Source organism: Rana temporaria, chromosome 5, assembly GCF_905171775.1.
Source record: "Rana temporaria chromosome 5, aRanTem1.1, whole genome shotgun sequence".
Taxonomy (NCBI): domain Eukaryota; kingdom Metazoa; phylum Chordata; class Amphibia; order Anura; family Ranidae; genus Rana; species Rana temporaria.
The window spans coordinates 422,732,272-422,752,822 of NC_053493.1; the positions used below are offsets into that span (position 1 = coordinate 422,732,272).

At 47.2% G+C, this 20,551-nt stretch overlaps 1 protein-coding gene across 1 annotated transcript in view; it reads left to right on the forward strand.

Annotated features, from left to right (window-relative positions):
- The window catches only part of LOC120941702 (unconventional myosin-Ig-like), a 179,130-nt gene extending 159,773 nt beyond the window's left edge, over positions 1-19,357 (forward strand). The window contains exon 22 of the mRNA XM_040355291.1: positions 19,104-19,357. Within this exon, the coding sequence (XP_040211225.1) occupies positions 19,104-19,260 (157 nt within the window). The 3' untranslated portion in view covers positions 19,261-19,357. The remainder of the gene's footprint in view (positions 1-19,103) is intronic.
- The last annotated feature ends 1,194 nt before the right edge of the window (positions 19,358-20,551 follow it).

Genomic DNA, 20,551 nt, shown 5'->3' on the forward strand with positions numbered 1-20,551 from the left:
ACCTGCATCGCCTCCTCCCACATGTCTCCTGTCAATGGCCCAACGTCCGCCTCCCACTGATCTGCCACCTTCATGGGGTGTCCTTCTAAGAATGAGTCAAGTAACATATTGTAGCACTGCGAGATAATGCCCTTTGTCTCTGAGGCGTCCCGCAGGATGCGGAATACCGGAGTGGGGGACTGAGCCCACTCCACCGCACTCCCCTGGGCCCTTATTGCATGTTGCAGCTGGACGTAGTAAAATAGCATGTTTTGTGGAAGCGCATACCTGGACCTTAAAGTGTCAAATGGGAGCAGTGTGCCCCTACGAAAAATCTGTTTGAGGAGGGCGACACCTCTAAGGCGCCACCTGGGACCCTGATCCAGTTTGGCCAGTTCAGTGAACGTGTTGTTATCCCATATCGGGCTAAATTCAGTAAACCCTGTGACCCCCTGCAGCTGCCTCACCTTATTCCACACCTTCTGGGTAAGTACATATGTGGGCATTTTCCTATTGGGCTTCTGAAAGTGCTGAGCCTCTAGACCCTCCGGTATCGACCGGGCCCCAGTGCCAAACAGCAGAAGCCTGGCCGAGGAACCCGCCGGGACCGGGGACATGGCACCAATCAGGTGTTGTAGCTGCGCAGCTAGGTAGTAGATCCATGGGTTAGGAAGTGCCAGCCCCCCTCCCTCCTTGGGGCGTTGCAATTGCTCCAGTTTTATCCTGGGGGCTCTAGTGTGCCATAGGAGTTGTCTAAAGAGCGAGTTTACCACTCTAAAAGTTTTAAGGGTGATAACTATTGGGGAATTGTGGAGCAGGTATAGCAGCTGCGGCATCAGGATCATTTTGATGAGATTAGTCTTACCCGCGAGGGACATTTGCAACCTATTCCATATGTGGATTTTGTCTCTAAACCTGGTCAATAGGGGAAAGATATTCAATCTGCTATAGTCAGTCACATTGGGGGACACATGCACCCCCAGGTATTTAAAAGAGGGCACTATCGGGACGGGAGTTGAGGGGCCACCCTCGGTCATAGGAGGTCCGTCCAAGAACATCAGCGCGGATTTAGTCCAATTTATGGTGAGGCCCGAGAAATGTCCAAACCTCACCACAAGGGACATCACCCGGCTCAGGGAGTCCCCAGCATCCTCCAAAAACAGGAGCATGTCATCTGCATACAACATGAGCTTCTCATGCATGTCTCCGTAGCGGAAGCCCTTTACTGCTGGACAATCCCGTATCAGAGCCGCCAGGGGCTCAATCGCCAGGGCGAAGAGCAAAGGGGACAGGGGGCAACCCTGCCTGGTCCCCCTGCCCAAAGCGAAGGCAGGAGACATCCGGTCCGACAACCGCATGGCCGCCTGGGGCGCGTCATACAATAGTCTCACCCATTTTAGAAAATTGGGGCCAAAGCCAAACTTGGCCAATACCGCCCACAGATACCGCCAGCCGACACTGTCGAAAGCCTTATTGGCATCTAGTGACAACAGTGCCCTTTGGCCGACGGAATCCGAGGGGGTCTGCATGTTTAGGTACAAGCGGCGGAGATTGGTGGCGGTGGAGCTGCGAGGCATAAAACCTGCCTGGTCTGGGTGGATTATGGATAGGATGATCTTATTAACCCTCATGGCCAGTACTTTGGCTAGAATTTTTACGTCGCTCTGCAGCAGGGATATGGGCCTGTACGAGCCTGGGTCAAGGGGGTCTTTGCCTGGTTTTAACAAAAGAATGATGTTGGCCCTTGTCATGGATGGAGGGAGCTTCCCCTGTTCAAAAGCAGCGTTGAAAACCTCTAGCAGCTTGGGGAGAATCTCCCCCCCGTATTGGGTGTAGACCTCCATAGGGATGCCATCGTCTCCCGGAGCCTTACAGGTAGGGAAGGAGGCGGCCGCCTCCGTTAGTTCGTCAAGGGTCAGGGGAGCGTCCATCGCAGCGCGTGCTTGTCGGGACAACACCGGGAGGGTCACATCGTCTATGTACGCCTGTAGCTCACTATCAGGGTAGTCGTCACAGGGTTTATACAAATCCATGTAGAAGGCCGCCAACACGGCGACTATCTGCTCTGGATCATTCACTAGCCGCCCCTGAGAGTTACGAATCGCTCCAATGGCCGGGGACGCCTGCTGGGATCTGGCGATCCTGGCCAATAACCTGCCGGTCTTTTCCCCCTCCTCGTAGTAAGCCTGTTTGGTGAAAAAGCGTTTTTTTTCCGCGGTGGACGCTCTCAGCCGGTCCAGGGAATCCTGGCCCGACATCCAAGCCTCCCTCGCGGAGTCCGAGGGGTCTGTCACGTACTGTAGTTCCAGTCTCTGCACCTGATCCCCGACCTGCTCCAGAAGTGCTGCGGAATTACGTTTAACTGCTGCGATTTCAGCTATGAATGTGCCCCTAAGACAGGCCTTAAATGCATCCCACACCTCGACTGCGCCACCCACTTGGCCATTTTCCGCAAAGTATTTTCCTATCTGCTGCCCTATTCGCTCATGTGAGGTGAAGAGTTTTAACCAGAATGCGTTCAGTTTCCAGGGGGCTCTGGGTAGGGAGGAGGCCGGGCGGGTAACAAGGTGTACTGCCAGGGGTGAGTGGTCTGATACTCCTCGAGGGAGGTATTCCAACTTGGATACCATGTGCAGAACCTGGGTGGACCCCACGCAAAGGTCTATGCGTGAAAGCGACCCATGGGTCTTAGAAAAGCAAGAAAATTGTTTGGTCGTCGGGTGTCTGGCTCTCCAAACATCAATCCAGCCCACCTCCGCTAGCAGGCGGCTCAAAATGGTGCCTCTGCCCCCCAGTGGTGGTATGGCTGGCGGATGTCTATCTAGCCTAGGGTCCAGGCATCCATTAAAGTCCCCCATAATCACAACAGGCATATCAGGCTTATCTGCTAAGTATGACAGGAGACATTGTATAACCTCTCTAGAGAAGGGGGGGGGAATATATACAAAGGCAAGTATCATTGTCACAGTATAGAGTTTGCAATACAAAAAAACATATCTCCCTTGGGAGTCTATTACCGAGTCTATTTCCTGATAGGCCAAGGATTTGTGAACCAAAACACTCACCCCCCGTGAGTAGGAGGTGTGTGTGGAGTGGTATGCCTTGCCCACCCAGGAAAATCCTAGGCACCCAATGGTGTCCTTCGTGAGGTGCGTCTCCTGGAGACCTACCACAGCGGGGTGGAACTTCCTCAAGCATGAGCCAATCATAGTACGTTTCAAGGGATCATTGACACCACGGACATTCCATGATACTATGGTTGTGGTAGCCATATCTGGTGGGGATTAACGGTAACGCCGCATGGCGGCAGTGTCACAAGTCCTCTTCGAACACTGGGGTCCAGAAAAAATGATGCATGCCCATTTGTAACAGTCCGTGTGCAACGTGGGTGGAGGCATATAAAGTATAATAAGGGGGGAGGGGAAGCAGCATAAAGTGTAGTGAAGTGAGCGAAAAACAGCAGAAAAACATAAGTGAGACAACATTGTCTCCGGAACTCCGTGCCAACCTGGCACCTAACAGTCCACTTCCGACCTTGAGGTCGTGGTCTAACGTGCGCGACATAAAGGGGGGGCCTCCCCCGCTGCCGCTCTGATTCCAACCTTGGAAGGGTCATTGTACAACAGCTCTGAGCTCACGCTGCCCAAAACACAGCTGGAAAGAAAAATAGCAATGTCCCGCATTTAAAGATAACAATAACAGGTAATTCCCACAACAGGTGTCATACCTAGTCCACAGAGTGTAGTTTGGTGCTTCAGTCCCCCTCGTCTACTTCCCTCCTCCTGCGCAAATCTTGTTCGTTGCGGTCCAGCCAGTCCGCAGCGTCCGCTGCGGATTCAAAGAAGGTGGCCTGGCCTCTGACTGTGACTCTCAATTTGGCTGGGTATAGCATGGCGTATGTTACTGGAATTTTTTGTAGGCGCTTCTTTATATCAGCAAATTTAGCTCTCCTGCGCTGTACTTCTGCAGAGAAATCCGGGTAGAATGAGACCCTTGCTCCATTGTAGTGTACAGTCCCCTTCTCCCGCGCCAGCCTGAGCACTATTTCTCTGTCCCTGTAATTGAGAAGCCTGGCTAGCATGGGCCTCGGCGGATTACCAGGCGGGAGAGGTCTGGGTGGCGTGCGGTGTGCCCTCTCCACCGCAAAAAGTGTAGTAAATGCTTCTGCACCAAACATCTCTTGGAGCCATGACTCCACGAATGCCGTGGGGTCCCGTCCCTCCACCTTCTCCAGGAGCCCAACTATACGGACGTTGTTCCTTCGGAGGCGGTTCTCGATGTCATCCGTCTTTGCGTTCGCCTGGCCCGCTTGCTGCAGCGCTGTTCTGGTATCTCTGATGAGGGGGGGCATCTGGTCCTCCACCTCGCTAACTCGCCCCTCCACCGCCGTGGTGCGTTCTCTGATTTTCTGGATGTCGTGCCGGATAAATGACACTGTTTCCGTCAGGGCCCCAAATTGCAGCTTTAGGCCGTCTACTGATGCAGTCACAGACGTGGTGCAGCGTTGCACTGCCTGCAGGATCTCACTCAGCGTAGGCTGTGGAGCATCGTCTGGCCTCTCAAACAGGTCTGTTATCTGTTCTTGGGACACCTCAAGGGGTAGTGTGTCGTCCAGGGCAGAGGCGCCATCTTGCCCCCCGGCCTCATGTAATGGCGTCGGTAGCTGAGGGGAAGGGGAGCAGCTCGGGCCCTGTAGCTTTTGGGCATAATACAGCATGTCTTTGGGCTGCTCCCTCCCCTGCTGTTTTTGGGTCTTAGCCGGCTTACCCGTCTCCTTGTGCGTCTCCCAGCCACGCGTAGCTCTCTGAGGGAGGACGGAGCCGGCGCCATCTTGGAGGGCCAGGGCCGCCACCGCTGCCGCTTCCTTGTCGCCTCTACGGGCCATCTCGAGGATCGGGGAGGACTCCGTGTGGTCACCGCTGTGTGGAGGAAGGTGAGGTGAGTCTGCCAGCTCTTTTTTGCGGTACAGGATCGCTGCGGGAAGGATCGATGCAGGGTCAATAGCGGGAGCTCCGTGCCAAGCGTCCGCTCACATGCCTGTCCAGGCCACGCCCCCGGCTAACAGGTTATTGACGTGCTAATGTCCCCTCACTATTTCTAAAGGTTAATTGATCTATTGTGTTGTGTGAAGGAGATCTGTGTTTAAGTGGCTTGTGTTAATTATTCTGATTGCTTCATTGTGGTAATTATCTCTCTATATGCGGGGTCGAGCTGTCTAGTTAATGTATTCAGTACAACTAGTACTCAGCGTCACTGATGTCATTGTCTAAAGGAAATGTGTTTTCAGACTCGGCTCCGTCGTGTCTGCCTAATCATCTGTATGGAAGCCCCAGTGTGAGGGGGGCGGAGATTTGTCATTGTAACAGTTTTGGAAATGACATATAAGCTGTGTGATATAATATTAAAGTCTGTCTTGTTCTAGCAGTAAGCCTGGACTAATGTGTGGCTTAATGGGCGATCTCAGGAATATTCCTCCTAGTGGAATATTGGGGTGATGTTCTTATGGAAGAAGGGAATCTTTGACGGGGATATCATACCAATTCCGTCACACCGATAATACCAATAATATCAATAATACCGATAATATTAATAATACCAATAATACAGATAATACCAATAATACCTGTCAGGGCACTAACCTGCCTTCCAGAACGGTGCAATCGCGGCTGTTTGCGCCGCGCGCGCGCGTGCGTGGTGTTGGCACGCGCGGGCGCGTGCAGGTGCGCGCGCACGGGCGCGCAAGACCTGTAGTTCCATCCAGCCAATCAGAGCCCTGAGCGGGCTATTTAAACCTCTCCCTTTCCTGTGGCTAGTTGCTGGTTTGTCACAGCGCTTGTTTGGAGTGTTTCCTGGATCCTGGAAAAACCTTACCTGATCTTGTTCCTGTTTACCTGACCTTGGCTATACTCTACCGGATTGCTGCCTTCTCCTACCTTGACCTCGGCTTGCCTATTGGACTATTCTGATCTCACCTGCCCTTGACCTTTTGGCTTGAACTTTGGACTACCCTGTTTATCTGAACTTCCTTGACCACAGCCTGTTTTCTGGATTTCCCTGTTTCCTACCAATCCTGCTTCCCGGACCTCCTGGAATTCCCTGCCATATCTTCAGCCATTCCCAAGTGGACTACTGCCTGGTTATTCCTGTTTCACGCACCGAACCTTCACCTTCCCATCGGTACCGGTGCCTCCTGGTGCGTCTGCTCCCCTGTCCCCATTTCAGGGGGCGGACCGCGCCGGGTCGCAAAGGGAGCCACCCTCAGCATCTTGGCCTTGGTAAGTGTACTTTTGTTACTACCTGATAATACCGATAATACCAATAATACAGATAATATCAATAATACGATAATACCAATAATACCGATAATACCAATAATACCGATAATATCAATAATACCAATAATACCGATAATATCAATAATACCGATAATACCAATAATACCGATAATATCAATAATACCAATAATACCGATAATATCAATAATACCAATAATACCAATAATACCAATAATACAGATAATATCAATAATACAATAATACCAATAATACCAATAATACCAATAATACCGATAATACCAATAATACCAATAATACCAATAATACCGATAATACCAATAATACCAATAATACAGATAATACCAATAATACCGATAATACCAATAATACCAATAATACAGATAATATCAATAATACGATAATACCAATAATACCAATAATACCAATAATACCGATAATACCAATAATACCAATAATACCGATAATACCAATAATACCGATAATACCAATAATACCAATAATACAGATAATACCAATAATACCGATAATACAGATAATATCAATAATACGATAATACCAATAATACCAAGCCCCCTGGCTCCTTCTCACAGCACCGCTGCTCCTCGGCCCCCTTGGACAGACTCACATGTACCTCTCTCTGTGTCTCTTTCCTGCAACTCTCTTAACTTGCTCAATTGCCGCCACTGTGCCCATCAAATGCAACCAATGTGCCCATCAATTGCCGCTACTCTGCCCATCAATTTCCGCCACTGTGCCCATCAATTGCTGCTACTGTGCCGATCTATTGCCGCTACTATGCCCATCAAATTAAGCCACTGTGCCCATCAAACGCAGCCACTGTGCCCATCAATTGCTGCTACTGTGCTGATCAATTACCACTACTATTCCCATCAAACGCAGCCACTCTGCCCATCAAATGCCGCTACTGTGCCCATCAATTGCTGCTACTGTGCCCATCAATTGCTGCTACTGTGCCCATCAATTGCCGCTACTATGCTCATCAAATTCAGCCACTGTGCCCATCAAATGCAGCCACTGTGCACATCTATTGCTGCCAGTGTGCCCATCAATTGCTGCTACTGTGCTGATCAATTACCACTACTATTCCCATCAAACGCAGCCACTCTGCCCATCAAATGCCGCTACTGTGCCCATCAATTGCTGCTACTGTGCCCATCAATTGCTGCTACTGTGCCCATCAATTGCCGCTACTATGCTCATCAAATTCAGCCACTGTGCCCATCAAATGCAGCCACTGTGCACATCTATTGCTGCCAGTGTGCCCATCAATTGCCGCTACTGTGCCCATCAAATGCTGTCACTGTGCAATCAAAGGCAGCCACTGTGCACATCAGATGCTGCCTGTCAAACGCAGCCACTGTGCCCATCAATTGCCGCCACTGTGCAATCAAAGGCAGCCACTGTGCCCATCAATTGCTGCCAGTGTGCCCATCAATTGCCGCTACTGTGCCCATCAAACGCAGCCACTGTGCCCATCAAACGCAGCCACTGTGCATCCCCCGCCCACTCGGAACTTACCTGTCACGGTGGGGCAGCGGGTCACGGCGGCGATGTCCTCCACGCTCCTCGATGTCTTCTCCCGTCCTCTCTTCCCGTCCTCTGCTATGATTGGAGGCCTGATAGAGCCCAGCTTGGTGACCGCTGTTCACCTTTTTTGACGCCCATTAGAGCCTATGGCTCCAATCAGGTGATTAAAAAAAATACCTCAGGCTCCCGTCGACCATGGATAGATTCATGCATTGGTGATAGAGAGGTGATAGGAGAGAGGGGGCGGCGCCCGTGCGCCCTTTATGAATGCCCAGCCACTGGTCTCCATTAAGATCCGGACAGAGGGTCGGAGACTTTGTCCGTCCCAAAACTCTTTAAAGTCTCCGAACTCCAGAAGCCGAACCAACAAGATCACCTCCCTCCCCTCGGTAAGGACTCTCTGGAGCCCCTCGCTCTGCATTCGTCAGAACCCTGTGTCTTTCATTGGCTGTTTTTACACGGTGGGCGGGCCCCAAAATGTCACAATATATATACTTTGCACAGGGTGCAGATTCATAAACACGCGGGGGAGGGGCAATCTGTAACTTCTGCTTCCAGTCTTCTCCTTCTCCATCGTCTCCTCCATCGTCTCCTCTTCTCCTCCTCCATCGTCTCCTCTTCTACTCTCCATCATCTCCTCTTCTCCTCCTCCGTCGTCTCCTCTTCTCCTCCATCGTCTCCTCTTCTCCTCCTCCGTCGTCTCCTCTTCTCCTCCATTGTCTTCTCTTCTCCTCCTCCATCGTCTCCTCATCTCCTTCTCCATCGTCTCCTCATCTCCTTCTCCATCGTCTCCTCTTCTCCTCCTCTGTCATCTACTCTTCTCCGCCTCCATCGTCTCCTCTTCTCCTCCTCCATTGTCTCCTCTATTCCTCCTCCATCGTCTCCTCTTCTCCTCCTCCATCGTCTCCTCTTCTCCTCCTCCATCGTCTCCTCTTCTCCTCCTCCATCGTCTCCTCTTCTCCTCCTCCATCGTCTCCTCTTCTCCTCCTCCGTCGTCTCCTCTTCTCCTCCTCCCTCGTCTCCTCTTCTCCTCCTCCCTTGTCTCCTCTTCTCCTCCTCCATCGTCTCCTCTTCTCCTCCTCCATCGTCTCCTCTTCTCCTCCTCCATCGTCTCCTCTTCTCCTACATCGTCTCCTCTTCTCCTTCTCCTCTTCTCCTCCTCCATCGTCTCCTCTTCTCCTCCTCCGTCTCCTCTTCTCCTTCTTCATCGTCTCCTCTTCTCCTCCATCGTCTCCTCTTCTCCTTCTCCGTCTCCTCTTCTCCTCCTCCATCGTCTCCTCTTCTCCTCCTCCATCGTCTCCTCTCCTCCTTCTGCATCGTCTCCTCTTCTCCTTCTCCATCGTCTCCTCTTCTCCTCCTCCTCTCCTCTTCTCCTCCTCCATCGTCTCCTCTTCTTCTCCTCCATCGTCTCCTCTTCTCCTCCTCCATCGTCTCCTCTTCTCCTCCTCCATCGTCTCCTCTTCTCCTCATCCATCGTCTCCTCTTCTCCTCCTCCATCGTCTCCTCTTCTCCTCCTCCATCTTCTCCTCCTCCATCGTCTCCTCTTCTCCTCCTCCATCTTCTCCTCCTCCTCCATCGTCTCCTCTTCTCCATCGTCTCCTCTTCTCCTCCTCCATCGTCTCCTTTTCTCCTCCTCCATCTTCTCCTCTTCTCCTCCTCCATCGTCTCCTCTTCTCCTCCTCCATCTTCTCCTCCTCCTCCATCGTCTCCTCTTCTCCATCGTCTCCTCTTCTCCTCCTCCATCGTCTCCTTTTCTCCTCCTCCATCGTCTCCTCTTCTCCATCGTCTCCTCTTCTCCTCCTCCATCGTCTCCTTTTCTCCTCCTCCATCGTATCCTCTTCTCCTCCTCCATCGTCTCCTCTTCTCCTCCTCCATCGTCTCCTCTTCTCCATCGTCTCCTCTTCTTCTCCTCCATCGTCTTCTCTTCTCCTCCTCCATCGTCTCCTCTTCTCCATCGTCTCCTCTTCTTCTCCTCCATCGTCTCCTCTTCTCCTCCTCCATCATCTCCTCTTCTCCATCGTCTCCTCTTCTCCTCCTCCATCGTCTCCTTTTCTCCTCCTCCATCGTCTCCTCTTCTCCTCCTCCATCGTCTCCTCTTCTCCTCCTCCATCGTCTCCTCTTCTCCTCCTCCATCGTCTCCTCTTCTCCTCCTCCATCGTCTTCTCTTCTCCTCCTCCATCGTCTCCTCTTCTCCTCCTCCATCGTCTCCTCTTCTCCTCCTATATCGTCTCCTCTTCTCCTCCTCCATCGTCTCCTCTCCTCCTCCTCCATCGTCTCCTCTCCTCCTCCATCATCTCCTCTTCTCCTCCTCCATCGTCTCCTCTTCTCCTTCTCCATCTTCTCCTCTTCTCCTCCTCCATCGTCTCCTCTTCTCCTCCTTCATCGTCTCCTCTTCTCCTCCTTCATCATCTCCTCTTCTCCTCCTCCAGCGTCTCCTCTTCTCCTCCTCCATCGTCTCCTCTTCTCCTTCATCTTCTCTTCTCCTTCTCCATCGTCTCCTCTTCTCCTCCTCCATCGTCTCCTCTTCTCCTCCTCCATCGTCTCCGCTTCTCCTTCTCCTTCTCCATCGTCTTCTCTTCTCCTCCTCCATCGTCTTCTCTTCTCCTCCTCCATCGTCTCCTCTTCTCCTCCTCCATCGTCTCCTCTTCTCCTCCTCCATCGTCTTCTCTTCTCCTTCATCTTCTCTTCTCCTTCTCCATCGTCTCCGCTTCTCCTTCTCCTTCGTCTCTTCTCCTCCTCCTCCATCGTCTTCTCTTCTCCTTCTCCATCGTCTCCTCTTCTCCTTCTCCTTCTACATCGTCTCTTCTTCTCCTCCTCCATCGTCTCCTCGTCTACTCTTCTCTATCGTCTTCTCTTCTCCTCCTCCATCGTCTACTCTTCTCCGCCTCCATCGTCTCCTCTTCTCCTCCTCCATTGTCTCCTCTTCTCCTCCATCGTCTCCTCTTCTCCTCCTCCAACGTCTCCTCTTCTCCTTCTCCATCATCTCCTATTCTCCTTCTCCATCATCTCCTCTTCTCCTCCTCCATCGTCTCCTCTTCTCCTCCTCCATCGTCTCCTCTTCTCCTCCTCCATCGTCTTCTCTTCTCCTTCATCTCCTCTTCTCCTTCTCCATCTTCTCCTCTTCTCCTCCTCTATCGTCTCCTCTTCTCCATCGTCTCCTCTTCTCCTCCTCCATCGTCTCCTCTTCTCCTCCTCCATCTTCTCCTCCTCCTCCATTGTCTCCTCTTCTCCTTCTCCATCTTCTCCTTCTCCACCGTCTCCTCTTCTCCTCCTTCATCGTCTCCTCTTCTCCTCCTCCTCCATCATCTCCTCTTCTCCTCCTCCATCGTCTCCTCTTCTCCTCCTCCATCGTCTCCTCTTCTCCTCCTCCACCGTCTCCTCTTCTCCTCCATCGTCTCCTCTTCTCCTCCTCCTCCATCGTCTCTTTTCCTCCTCCTCCATCGTCTCTTTTCCTCCTCCTTCATCGTCTCTTTTCCTCCTCCTCCATCGTCTCTTCTCCTCCTCCTTCATCGTCTCTTCTCCTCCTCCTCCATCGTCTCTTTTCCTCCTCCTTCATCGTCTCTTTTCCTCCTCCTCCATCGTCTCTTTTCCTCCTCCTCCATCGTCTCTTTTCCTCCTCCTCCATCGTCTCTTTTCCTCCTCCTCCATCGTCTCCTCTTCTCCTCCTCCATCGTCTCCTCTTCTCCTCCTCCACCGTCTCCTCTTCTCCTCCATCGTCTCCTCTTCTCCTCCTCCTCCATCGTCTCTTCTCCTCCTCCTCCATCGTCTCTTCTCCTCCTCCTCCATCGTCTCTTTTCCTCCTCCTCCATCGTCTCTTCTCCTCCTCCTCCATCGTCTCTTCTCCTCCTCCTCCATCGTCTCTTCTCCTCCTCCTTCATCGTCTCTTTTCCTCCTCCTCCATCGTCTCCTCTTCTCCTGTCGCCGGGGCTCACATGCCTGTCACAGTCCCCGGATCCCGCGGCGGAGACGTCGGAGGCCGCGGACATCAATCAATACTCTGGCGAGGCCTCGCTGTCCCAATTTACAGGCGGCTGGCTGGTCGGTTGCTAGGTGACCGCGGGAAATACTCATTAATGGCTAAATTAGGAGGAGAGAGAACGACGATTCCGCTTATTACCAGATCTGCCGCGGATGGCGTGACACCAATACGGGGGCAGGGACGCCGGGGAACGCGGAGGTGTGCCGGGAAGTCTGCCCAGCAACATATATATGTATAGATATATATACAACTATAAATAAAAAGATAGATATATATATACAGTATCTCACAAAAGTAAGTACACCCCTCACATTTGTGAAAATCTTTTCATGTAACAACACTGAAGAAATTACACTTTTGCCTAGATTCAGGTACGTTGCCGCAACTTTGCGGCGGCGTAGCTTAAGGCATTTAAGCTACGCCGCCGTAAGTTAGCGAGGCAAGTACATGATTCTCAATGTACTTGCCTGCTAAGTTACGGCGGCGTAGCCTAAAGCGGGCGGGCGTAAGGGCGCCTAATTCAAATGTGTGTTAGGGGGGCGTGTTTTATGTCAATGAGGCTTGACCTCACGTTTTTGACGTTTTGGTCTTCACTGTGCATGCGCCGGGCGCCTACATTTCCCAGTGTGCATTGCGGCTAAGTACGCCGCACGGGCCTATTGATTTTGACGTGGACGTAAACGACGTAAATCCCGATTCACGGACGACTTACGCAAACGACGTACAAATTTCAAATTTCCACGCGGGAACGGCGGCCATACTTGACATTACTATTCCAACTAGGGCCTAGCTCCAACTTTACGCGGCCTATCTCTAACGTAAACGGCGTAAAAGTACTGCGTCGGCCTGGCGTACGTTCGTGAATCGGCGTATCTACTCATTTACATATTCTACGCCGACCGCAATGGAAGCGCCACCTAGCGGCCATCCAAAATATTGCAATCTAAGATAGGACGGCGCAAGCCATCGTATCTTAGATATGTCTAAGCGTATCTCTGTTTGAGCATACGCTTAAACATACGGCGGCGTAGATTCTGAGTTAGGTCGGCTTATCTACTGATATCTACTGATACGCCGGCCTAACTCTTTCTGAATCTACCTAATTGTATCTCCAATGTTGTGTAGTGAGTGTGCAGCTTGTATAACAAATAACTCAACACACAGCCATTCATGTCTAAACCGCTGGCAACAAAAGTGAGGACACCCCTAATTGAAAATGTCCAAATGGTGGTCAGTGGAGAAGGACCTTCTTATGTTGGTGAAACCTCAATGGAAGGTCTTCAGTTGCCCCCGACTTATAATTTCCGGTATATAATCACCGACATGCCAGAATCCGGATCCGGGGATTCCGCCATCCTCCGGGATTCATGGATCAGCCGCCTCATCCGAAGCACAAGATCATTTCTCTTCACACAGCGCCCGGCTCAGCTGCCAAGATCCTTCCACTTCCATTGTTCCCATGGCAACCGTCCAACACCATGCCGGCGACTGCCACACACCGAACCCTCACCGCAAGAATGTAAAATCACTCTAATGTCCCCTCCCCCCCACAGTCACATCAGTCTCTGTACAGAGGAGCTTACACTCTAATGTCCCCTCCCCCCCACATCACATCAGTCTCTGTACAGAGGAGCTTACACTCTAATGTCCCCTCCCCCCCACATCACATCAGTCTCTGTACAGAGGAGCTTACACTCTAATGTCCCCTCCCCCCCACAGTCACATCAGTCTCTGTACAGAGGAGCTTACACTCTAATGTCCCGTCCCCCCCCCACAGTCACATCAGTCTCTGTACAGAGGAGCTTACACTCTAATGTCCCCTCCCCCCCACATCACATCAGTCTCTGTACAGAGGAGCTTACACTCTAATGTCCCCTCCCCCCCACAGTCACATCAGTCTCTGTACAGAGGAGCTTACACTCTAATGTCCCGTCCCCCCCCCCACAGTCACATCAGTCTCTGTACAGAGGAGCTTACACTGTAATGTCCCCTCCCCCCCACATCACATCAGTCTCTGTACAGAGGAGCTTACACTCTAATGTCCCCTCCCCCCACATCACATCAGTCTCTGTACAGAGGAGCTTACACTCTAATGTCCCCTCCCCCCCACATCACATCAGTCTCTGTACAGAGGAGCTTACACTCTAATGTCCCCTCCCCCCACATCACATCAGTCTCTGTACAGAGGAGCTTACACTCTAATGTCCCCTCCCCCCACATCACATCAGTCTCTGTACCAGAGGAGCTTACACTCTAATGTCCCCTCCCCCACACATCACATCAGTCTCTGTACAGAGGAGCTTACACTCTAATGTCCCCTCCCCCACACATCACATCAGTCTCTGTACAGAGGAGCTTACACTCTAATGTCCCCTCCCCCCCCAGTCACATCAGTCTCTGTACAGAGGAGCTTACACTCTAATGTCCCCTCCCCCCCCCCCCACAGTCACATCAGTCTCTGTACAGAGGAGCTTACACTCTAATGTCCCCTCCCCCCCACATCACATCAGTCTCTGTACAGAGGAGCTTACACTCTAATGTCCCCTCCCCCCACATCACATCAGTCTCTGTACAGAGGAGCTTACACTCTAATGCCCCCTCCCCCCCACAGTCACATCAGTCTCTGTACAGAGGAGCTTACACTCTAATGTCCCCTCCCCCCCCACATCACATCAGTCTCTGTACAGAGGAGCTTACACTCTAATGTCCCCTCCCCCCCACATCACATCAGTCTCTGTACAGAGGAGCTTACACTCTAATGTCCCCTCCCCCCCCCCCCAGTCACATCAGTCTCTGTACAGAGGAGCTTACGCTCTAATGTCCCCTCCCCCCACAGTCACATCAGTCTCTGTACAGAGGAGCTTACACTCTAATGTCCCCTCCCCCCACATCACATCAGTCTCTGTACAGAGGAGCTTACACTCTAATGTCCCCTCCCCCCCCCACAGTCACATCAGTCTCTGCACAGAGGAGCTTACACTCTAATGTTCCCTCCCCCCCACAGTCACATCAATCTCTGTACAGAGGAGCTTACACTCCAATGTCCCCTCCCCCCACACATCACATCAGTCTCTGTACAGAGGAGCTTACACTCTAATGTCCCATCCCCCCCACAGTCACATCAGTCTCTGTACAGAGGAGCTTACACTCTAATGTCCCCTCCCCCCCCACAGTCACATCAGTCTCTGTACAGAGGAGCTTACACTCTAATGTCCCCTCCCCCCACAGTCACATCAGTCTCTGTACAGAGGAGCTTACACTCTAATGTCCCCTCCCCCCCACATCACATCAGTCTCTGTACAGAGGAGCTTACACTCTAATGTCCCCTCCCCCCACATCACATCAGTCTCTGTACAGAGGAGCTTACACTCTAATGTCCCCTCCCCACATCACATCAGTCTCTGTACAGAGGAGCTTACACTCTAATGTCCCCTCCCCCCACAGTCACATCAGTCTCTGTACAGAGGAGCTTACACTCTAATGTCCCCTCCCCCCACAGTCACATCAGTCTCTGTACAGAGGAGCTTACACTCTAATGTCTCCTCCCCCCCACAGTCACATCAGTCTCTGTACAGAGGAGCTTACACTCTAATGTCCCCTCCCCCACAGTCACACACTATTATTATATTTATATAGCTCTGACATATACGGTGGCGCTGTACAGATACGATTGTATGGTCATGTTGGTGGGGGTGGGTATGCTCTCGGTCGGAATCCTGTCTCACCCCCCCCTCCCCCGCTCGCCATGTTTGTGTCGGAGAGGCACATTGGGTCACAACGTTCCGGGGACGCGGTCGTCGCCGTGGCGCCCCCGGGGGCGCGCACCATCCTCCACACGCTGCGTGCACCATGCGGCCATTGCCCTCATTTCAGTGCAGCGTTAATATTAGCAGCGCGGGGGGGGGCACCGCGGCCTAGATCTGTCTGCGTTCTATAAATATTTCACAGGAGAGGGGGGGGAGGGGAGCCCGGGGAGGGATTGGCCAGATGGAGAGACCTGCTCTGCGCCCGCCGCCGCCATCTACCGAGCGCTATTATTATATTAGCTTCATGGTTAACCCCTCCGGTGCCGCCGAAAGAGACGGCCAATCAGGAGAGTGCGGGAGTGATATCGGTTATTGGGAATAATCAATAATCACTGTGGAGTCGTCTAACGGATCCGGCGGATTGAAACGCGATAGAAATTCCTTCCACTGCAACAATGTAACGTTCTTCGTAATGTAGATCTATAGAAGCCCATTGGGTCCCATTCCCTTTATATGGTGGGTGTGGCCTCCCTTACGCGTTTCGTGACCATTTTTCGTGCTGCATGCGCCGGGGCGGTCCATTCATTTTTTTTAGTGGGCTGCCCTACAGGCGGCAAATGCGTCAGAGTAACTCGTGTACCTTTTTTATCGAGCTTCGCACATTTTGACGCATTCGCCAAGCGTTTTTTTTTTGTTGTTGTTCTACATGTGAAAATCATATTTATTTATTTTTGCTAGAAAATGTATTTTTAAACACCCCCCCCCCCCCAAACATATATATATATATATAAAACATTTTAAAATGTATTTATTTATTTATTTTTAAAAAAATTATGTCACGTGGCATTTGCTCAGCATTTTTTCAAACGCAATTTTTGAGAAAAAATAAATTTTTCACATTTTAATGCAAAAAAAAAAAAAGAAACACATTACATAACCCAATTTTTTTTTTGCAAAAAATTGCTTAGAACCCCCCCAAACATTTTATATATATATATTTTTTATTATTATTAATATTATTATTATTATTATTATTTATTTATTTATTTATTTATTAAAAAAATTATGTTACGCTGTATTTGCTAAGCATTATTTTTTTTTTCTAAATTTTAATGTAAAAAAAAACACATTACATAACCCAATTTGTTTTGCTAAAAATTACTTAGAACCCTCCAAACATTATATATATATATATATATATATTTATTATTGTTATTATTATTATTTATTTATAAAAAAAATTATGTTACGCTGTATTTGCTCAGCATTATTTCAAACACAATTTCTGAGAAAAAATACATTTTCCAAATTTTAATGCAAAAAAAAAAACACATTACAATGTTTTTTTTGCTAAAAATTACTTAGAACCCCCCCCCAAACATTTTATATATATTTTTTTTATTATTATTATTATTATTATTTATTTATAAAAAAAATTATGTTACGCTGTATTTGCTCAGCATTATTTCAATCGCAATTTTTGAGAAAATAAAAATTTTCAAAATTTTAATGCAAAAAAAAAAAAACACATTACATAACCCAATTTTGTTTGCTGAAAATTACTTACAACCCCCCAAACATTATATATATATATATATATATGTATATATTTTTATTATTATTATTATTATTATTTATTTATTTATAAAAAACGTATGTTACGCTGTATTTGCTCAGCATTATTTCAAACGCAATTTTTGAGATTTTTTTTTCTAAATTTTAATGTAAAAAAAAAAACACATTACATAACCCAATTTTTTTTTCTAAAAATTACTTAGAACCCCCACCCCACCCCCCCCCCCCAAACATTTTATATATGTATATATTTTTTTATTATTATTATTATTATTATTTATTTATAAAAAAAATTATGTTACGCTGTATTTGCTCAGCATTATTTCAAGCGCAATTTTTGAGATTTTTTTTCTTCTAAATTTTAATGTAAAAAAAAACACATTACATAACCCAATTTTTTTTGGTAAAAAATACTTAGAACCCTCCCCCCCCCCCCCCCCAAACATTTTATATATATTTTTTTATTATTATTATTATTATTATTATTTATTTATAAAAAAAATATGTTACGCTGTATTTGCTCAGCATTATTTCAATCGCAATTTTTGAGAAAAAATAAATTTTCAAAATTTTAATGCAAAAAAAAAACACATTACATAACCCAATTTTTTTTGCTGAAAATTACTTACAACCCCCCAAACATTATATATATATTTATATATTTATTATTATTATTATTATTATTATTACTATTTATTATTTCTTTATTTATTTATTTATAAAAAAAATTATGTTACGCTGTATTTGCTCAGCATTATTTCAAACGTAATGTTTGAGATTTATTTTTTCTAAATTTTAATGTAAAAAAAAACACATTACATAACCCAATTTTTTTTGCTAAAAATTACTTAGAACCCCCACCCCCCCCCCCCCAAACATTTTATATATATTTTTTTTTAATTATTATTATTATTATTTATTTATAAAAAAAATTATGTTACGCTGTATTTGCTCAGCATTATTTCAATCGCAATTTTTGAGAAAAAATTAAATTTTCAAAATTTTAATGCAAAAAAAAACACATTACATAACCCAATTTTTTTTGCTGGAAATTACTTACAACCCCCCAAACATTACATATATATATATTTTTTTTTTTTATTATTATTTATTTATTAATTTATTTATTTATAAAAAAATTATGTTACGCTGTATTTGCTCAGCATTATTTCAAACGTAATTTTTGAAGAAAAAAATGTTAATTTAAAGTTCAACATATCAATTCGTATAATGATAAATATTGAAAAAGCGAGTTACGAAAAAAAAGCTACGTATTAAATATTTATTGTTTTTTTTTTTTTAAATCACGTGGTATTTGCTCAGCATTTTTTTCAAACGCAATTTTTGAGAAAAAATACATTTTCAAAATTTTAATGCAAAACCCCCAAAATACATTACCCAATTTTTTTTATATTTTTTTGCTAAAAAAATACTTAGAACCCCCCCCCCCCAAACATTATATATATATATATATATATATATTTTTTTTTTATTATTATTATTATTATTTATTTATAAAAAAAAATTATGTTACGCTGTATTTGCTCTATTTTTTTTTTTTTTAAAGCAGAGGCTCTAGAGAATAAATTGGTGGGTTTTGTTATTTATTTTTATTGTTTTATTCATTGTTTGTCAGGTTTTATTTGCTCGGCATTTTTTTTACTGTTTAATTTATTTATTTTTGATCACTTTTATTGCTGTGACTGATGTACGCATTCACCTTTGTATGGTAGCTTGGGGGGGGGGGGGGGGGGCAGCTTCATTTTTTTTATTTTTTATTATTATTGGTATTACATTTTTTTTAATTAGTAAATAATTTATTTATTTTTACACTGTTGCTTTAATTTTAATTTAAATTTTTGATCGCTTTTATGTCTGTGACAGGGAATGTAAACGTCCCTTGTGACAGCGATAGGCAGTGACAGGTCCTCTTTATGGTGGTTCTATAAGACCTTTCCCCCCCCCCCTCTCTCTTCTCAGGCAGCGATTGGATCTGCCGGTGAAGGTGACGGACTGCATCCAGATGAGCATGCGCGGGAGGCGGAGGCTGGTGTCGGTGGAGACCCGGAGCGACATTGCCAAACCAGACTTCTGCAAAGGGCGCAACGGCCTAATACTACACTGGCCCAAGAACTGAGGATGCGCCCCGCCCCCCCTTGTTCTACCGCGGATGGTGCCGAATAATTCCTGTATTATAATAATATGACAATAAAGTTTTTACAATTCAAAACCTTTCAGGAACTGGTTCCTCTTCAGTTTTTACCGACGAGTTTCTAGTCCTAGCGGTAATATGATTGACGTTTCATGGAAGGGACCTCTGTGGTTATCTGAAAACGAGGTACAAAGTAGACTGGAGGCGTTTAATGTCAACAAATCGGCTCGTTCGGATGGTTTACACCCATGAGGCCTTAGAGAGCTTAGCCCAGTTTAGCCAAGTCTGTATTTCTAATTTTTAAAGACGCCTTACCGACTGGAAACTTCGAAGTGGAGGAAATATGGTACCGATTGTGGTTGCCTAAAAACCAAGTACAAAAGAGACTAGAGAAACATATAGAAAGCAAATCAACAGGTTCATATGGCTTACACCCATGAGGCCTTAGAGAGCTTAGCCCAGTTTAGCCAAAATCGCGATTTCTAGCGGAATACGCCATATTCGATTTCGCGATATATCACGAATATATAGCCGAATATTCGAGAAATATTCGCTCAATTCGAATATTCGTGATATTTTATCGAAATGAAATGTTTGCGAAATTTCGCTATTTGCGAATGCGAAAATAATTGCGAAATTTCGACAACTGCGGTAGGAGCACTCTGATTGGCTCAGAATATTCGTGATATTTTATCGAAATTTCGCAAAATGCGAATGCGAAATTGATTGCGGAATTTCGACAACTGCGGTAGGAGCCCTCTGATTGGCTCAGAATATTCGTGATATTTTATCGAAATTTCGCAAAATGCGAATGCGATATTTATTGCGGAATTTCGACAACTGCGGTAGGAGCCCTCTGATTGGCTCAGAATATTCGTGATATTTTATCGAAATTTCGCAAAATGCGAATGCGATATTTATTGCGGAATTTCGACAACTGCGGGTAGGAGCCCTCTGATTGGCTCAGAATATTCGCGATATTTTATCGAAATTTCGCAAAATGCGAATGCGATATTTACTGCGGAATTTCGACAAATGCGGTAGGAGCACTCTGATTGGCTCAGAATATTCGTGATATTTTATCGAAATTTCGCAAAATGCGAATGCGAAATTGATTGCGGAATTTCGACAACTGCGGTAGGAGCACTCTGATTGGCTCAGAATATTCGTGATATTTTATCGAAATTTCGCAAAATGCGAATGCGAAATTGATTGCGGAATTTCGACAACTGCGGTAGGAGCACTCTGATTGGCTCAGAATATTCGTGATATTTTA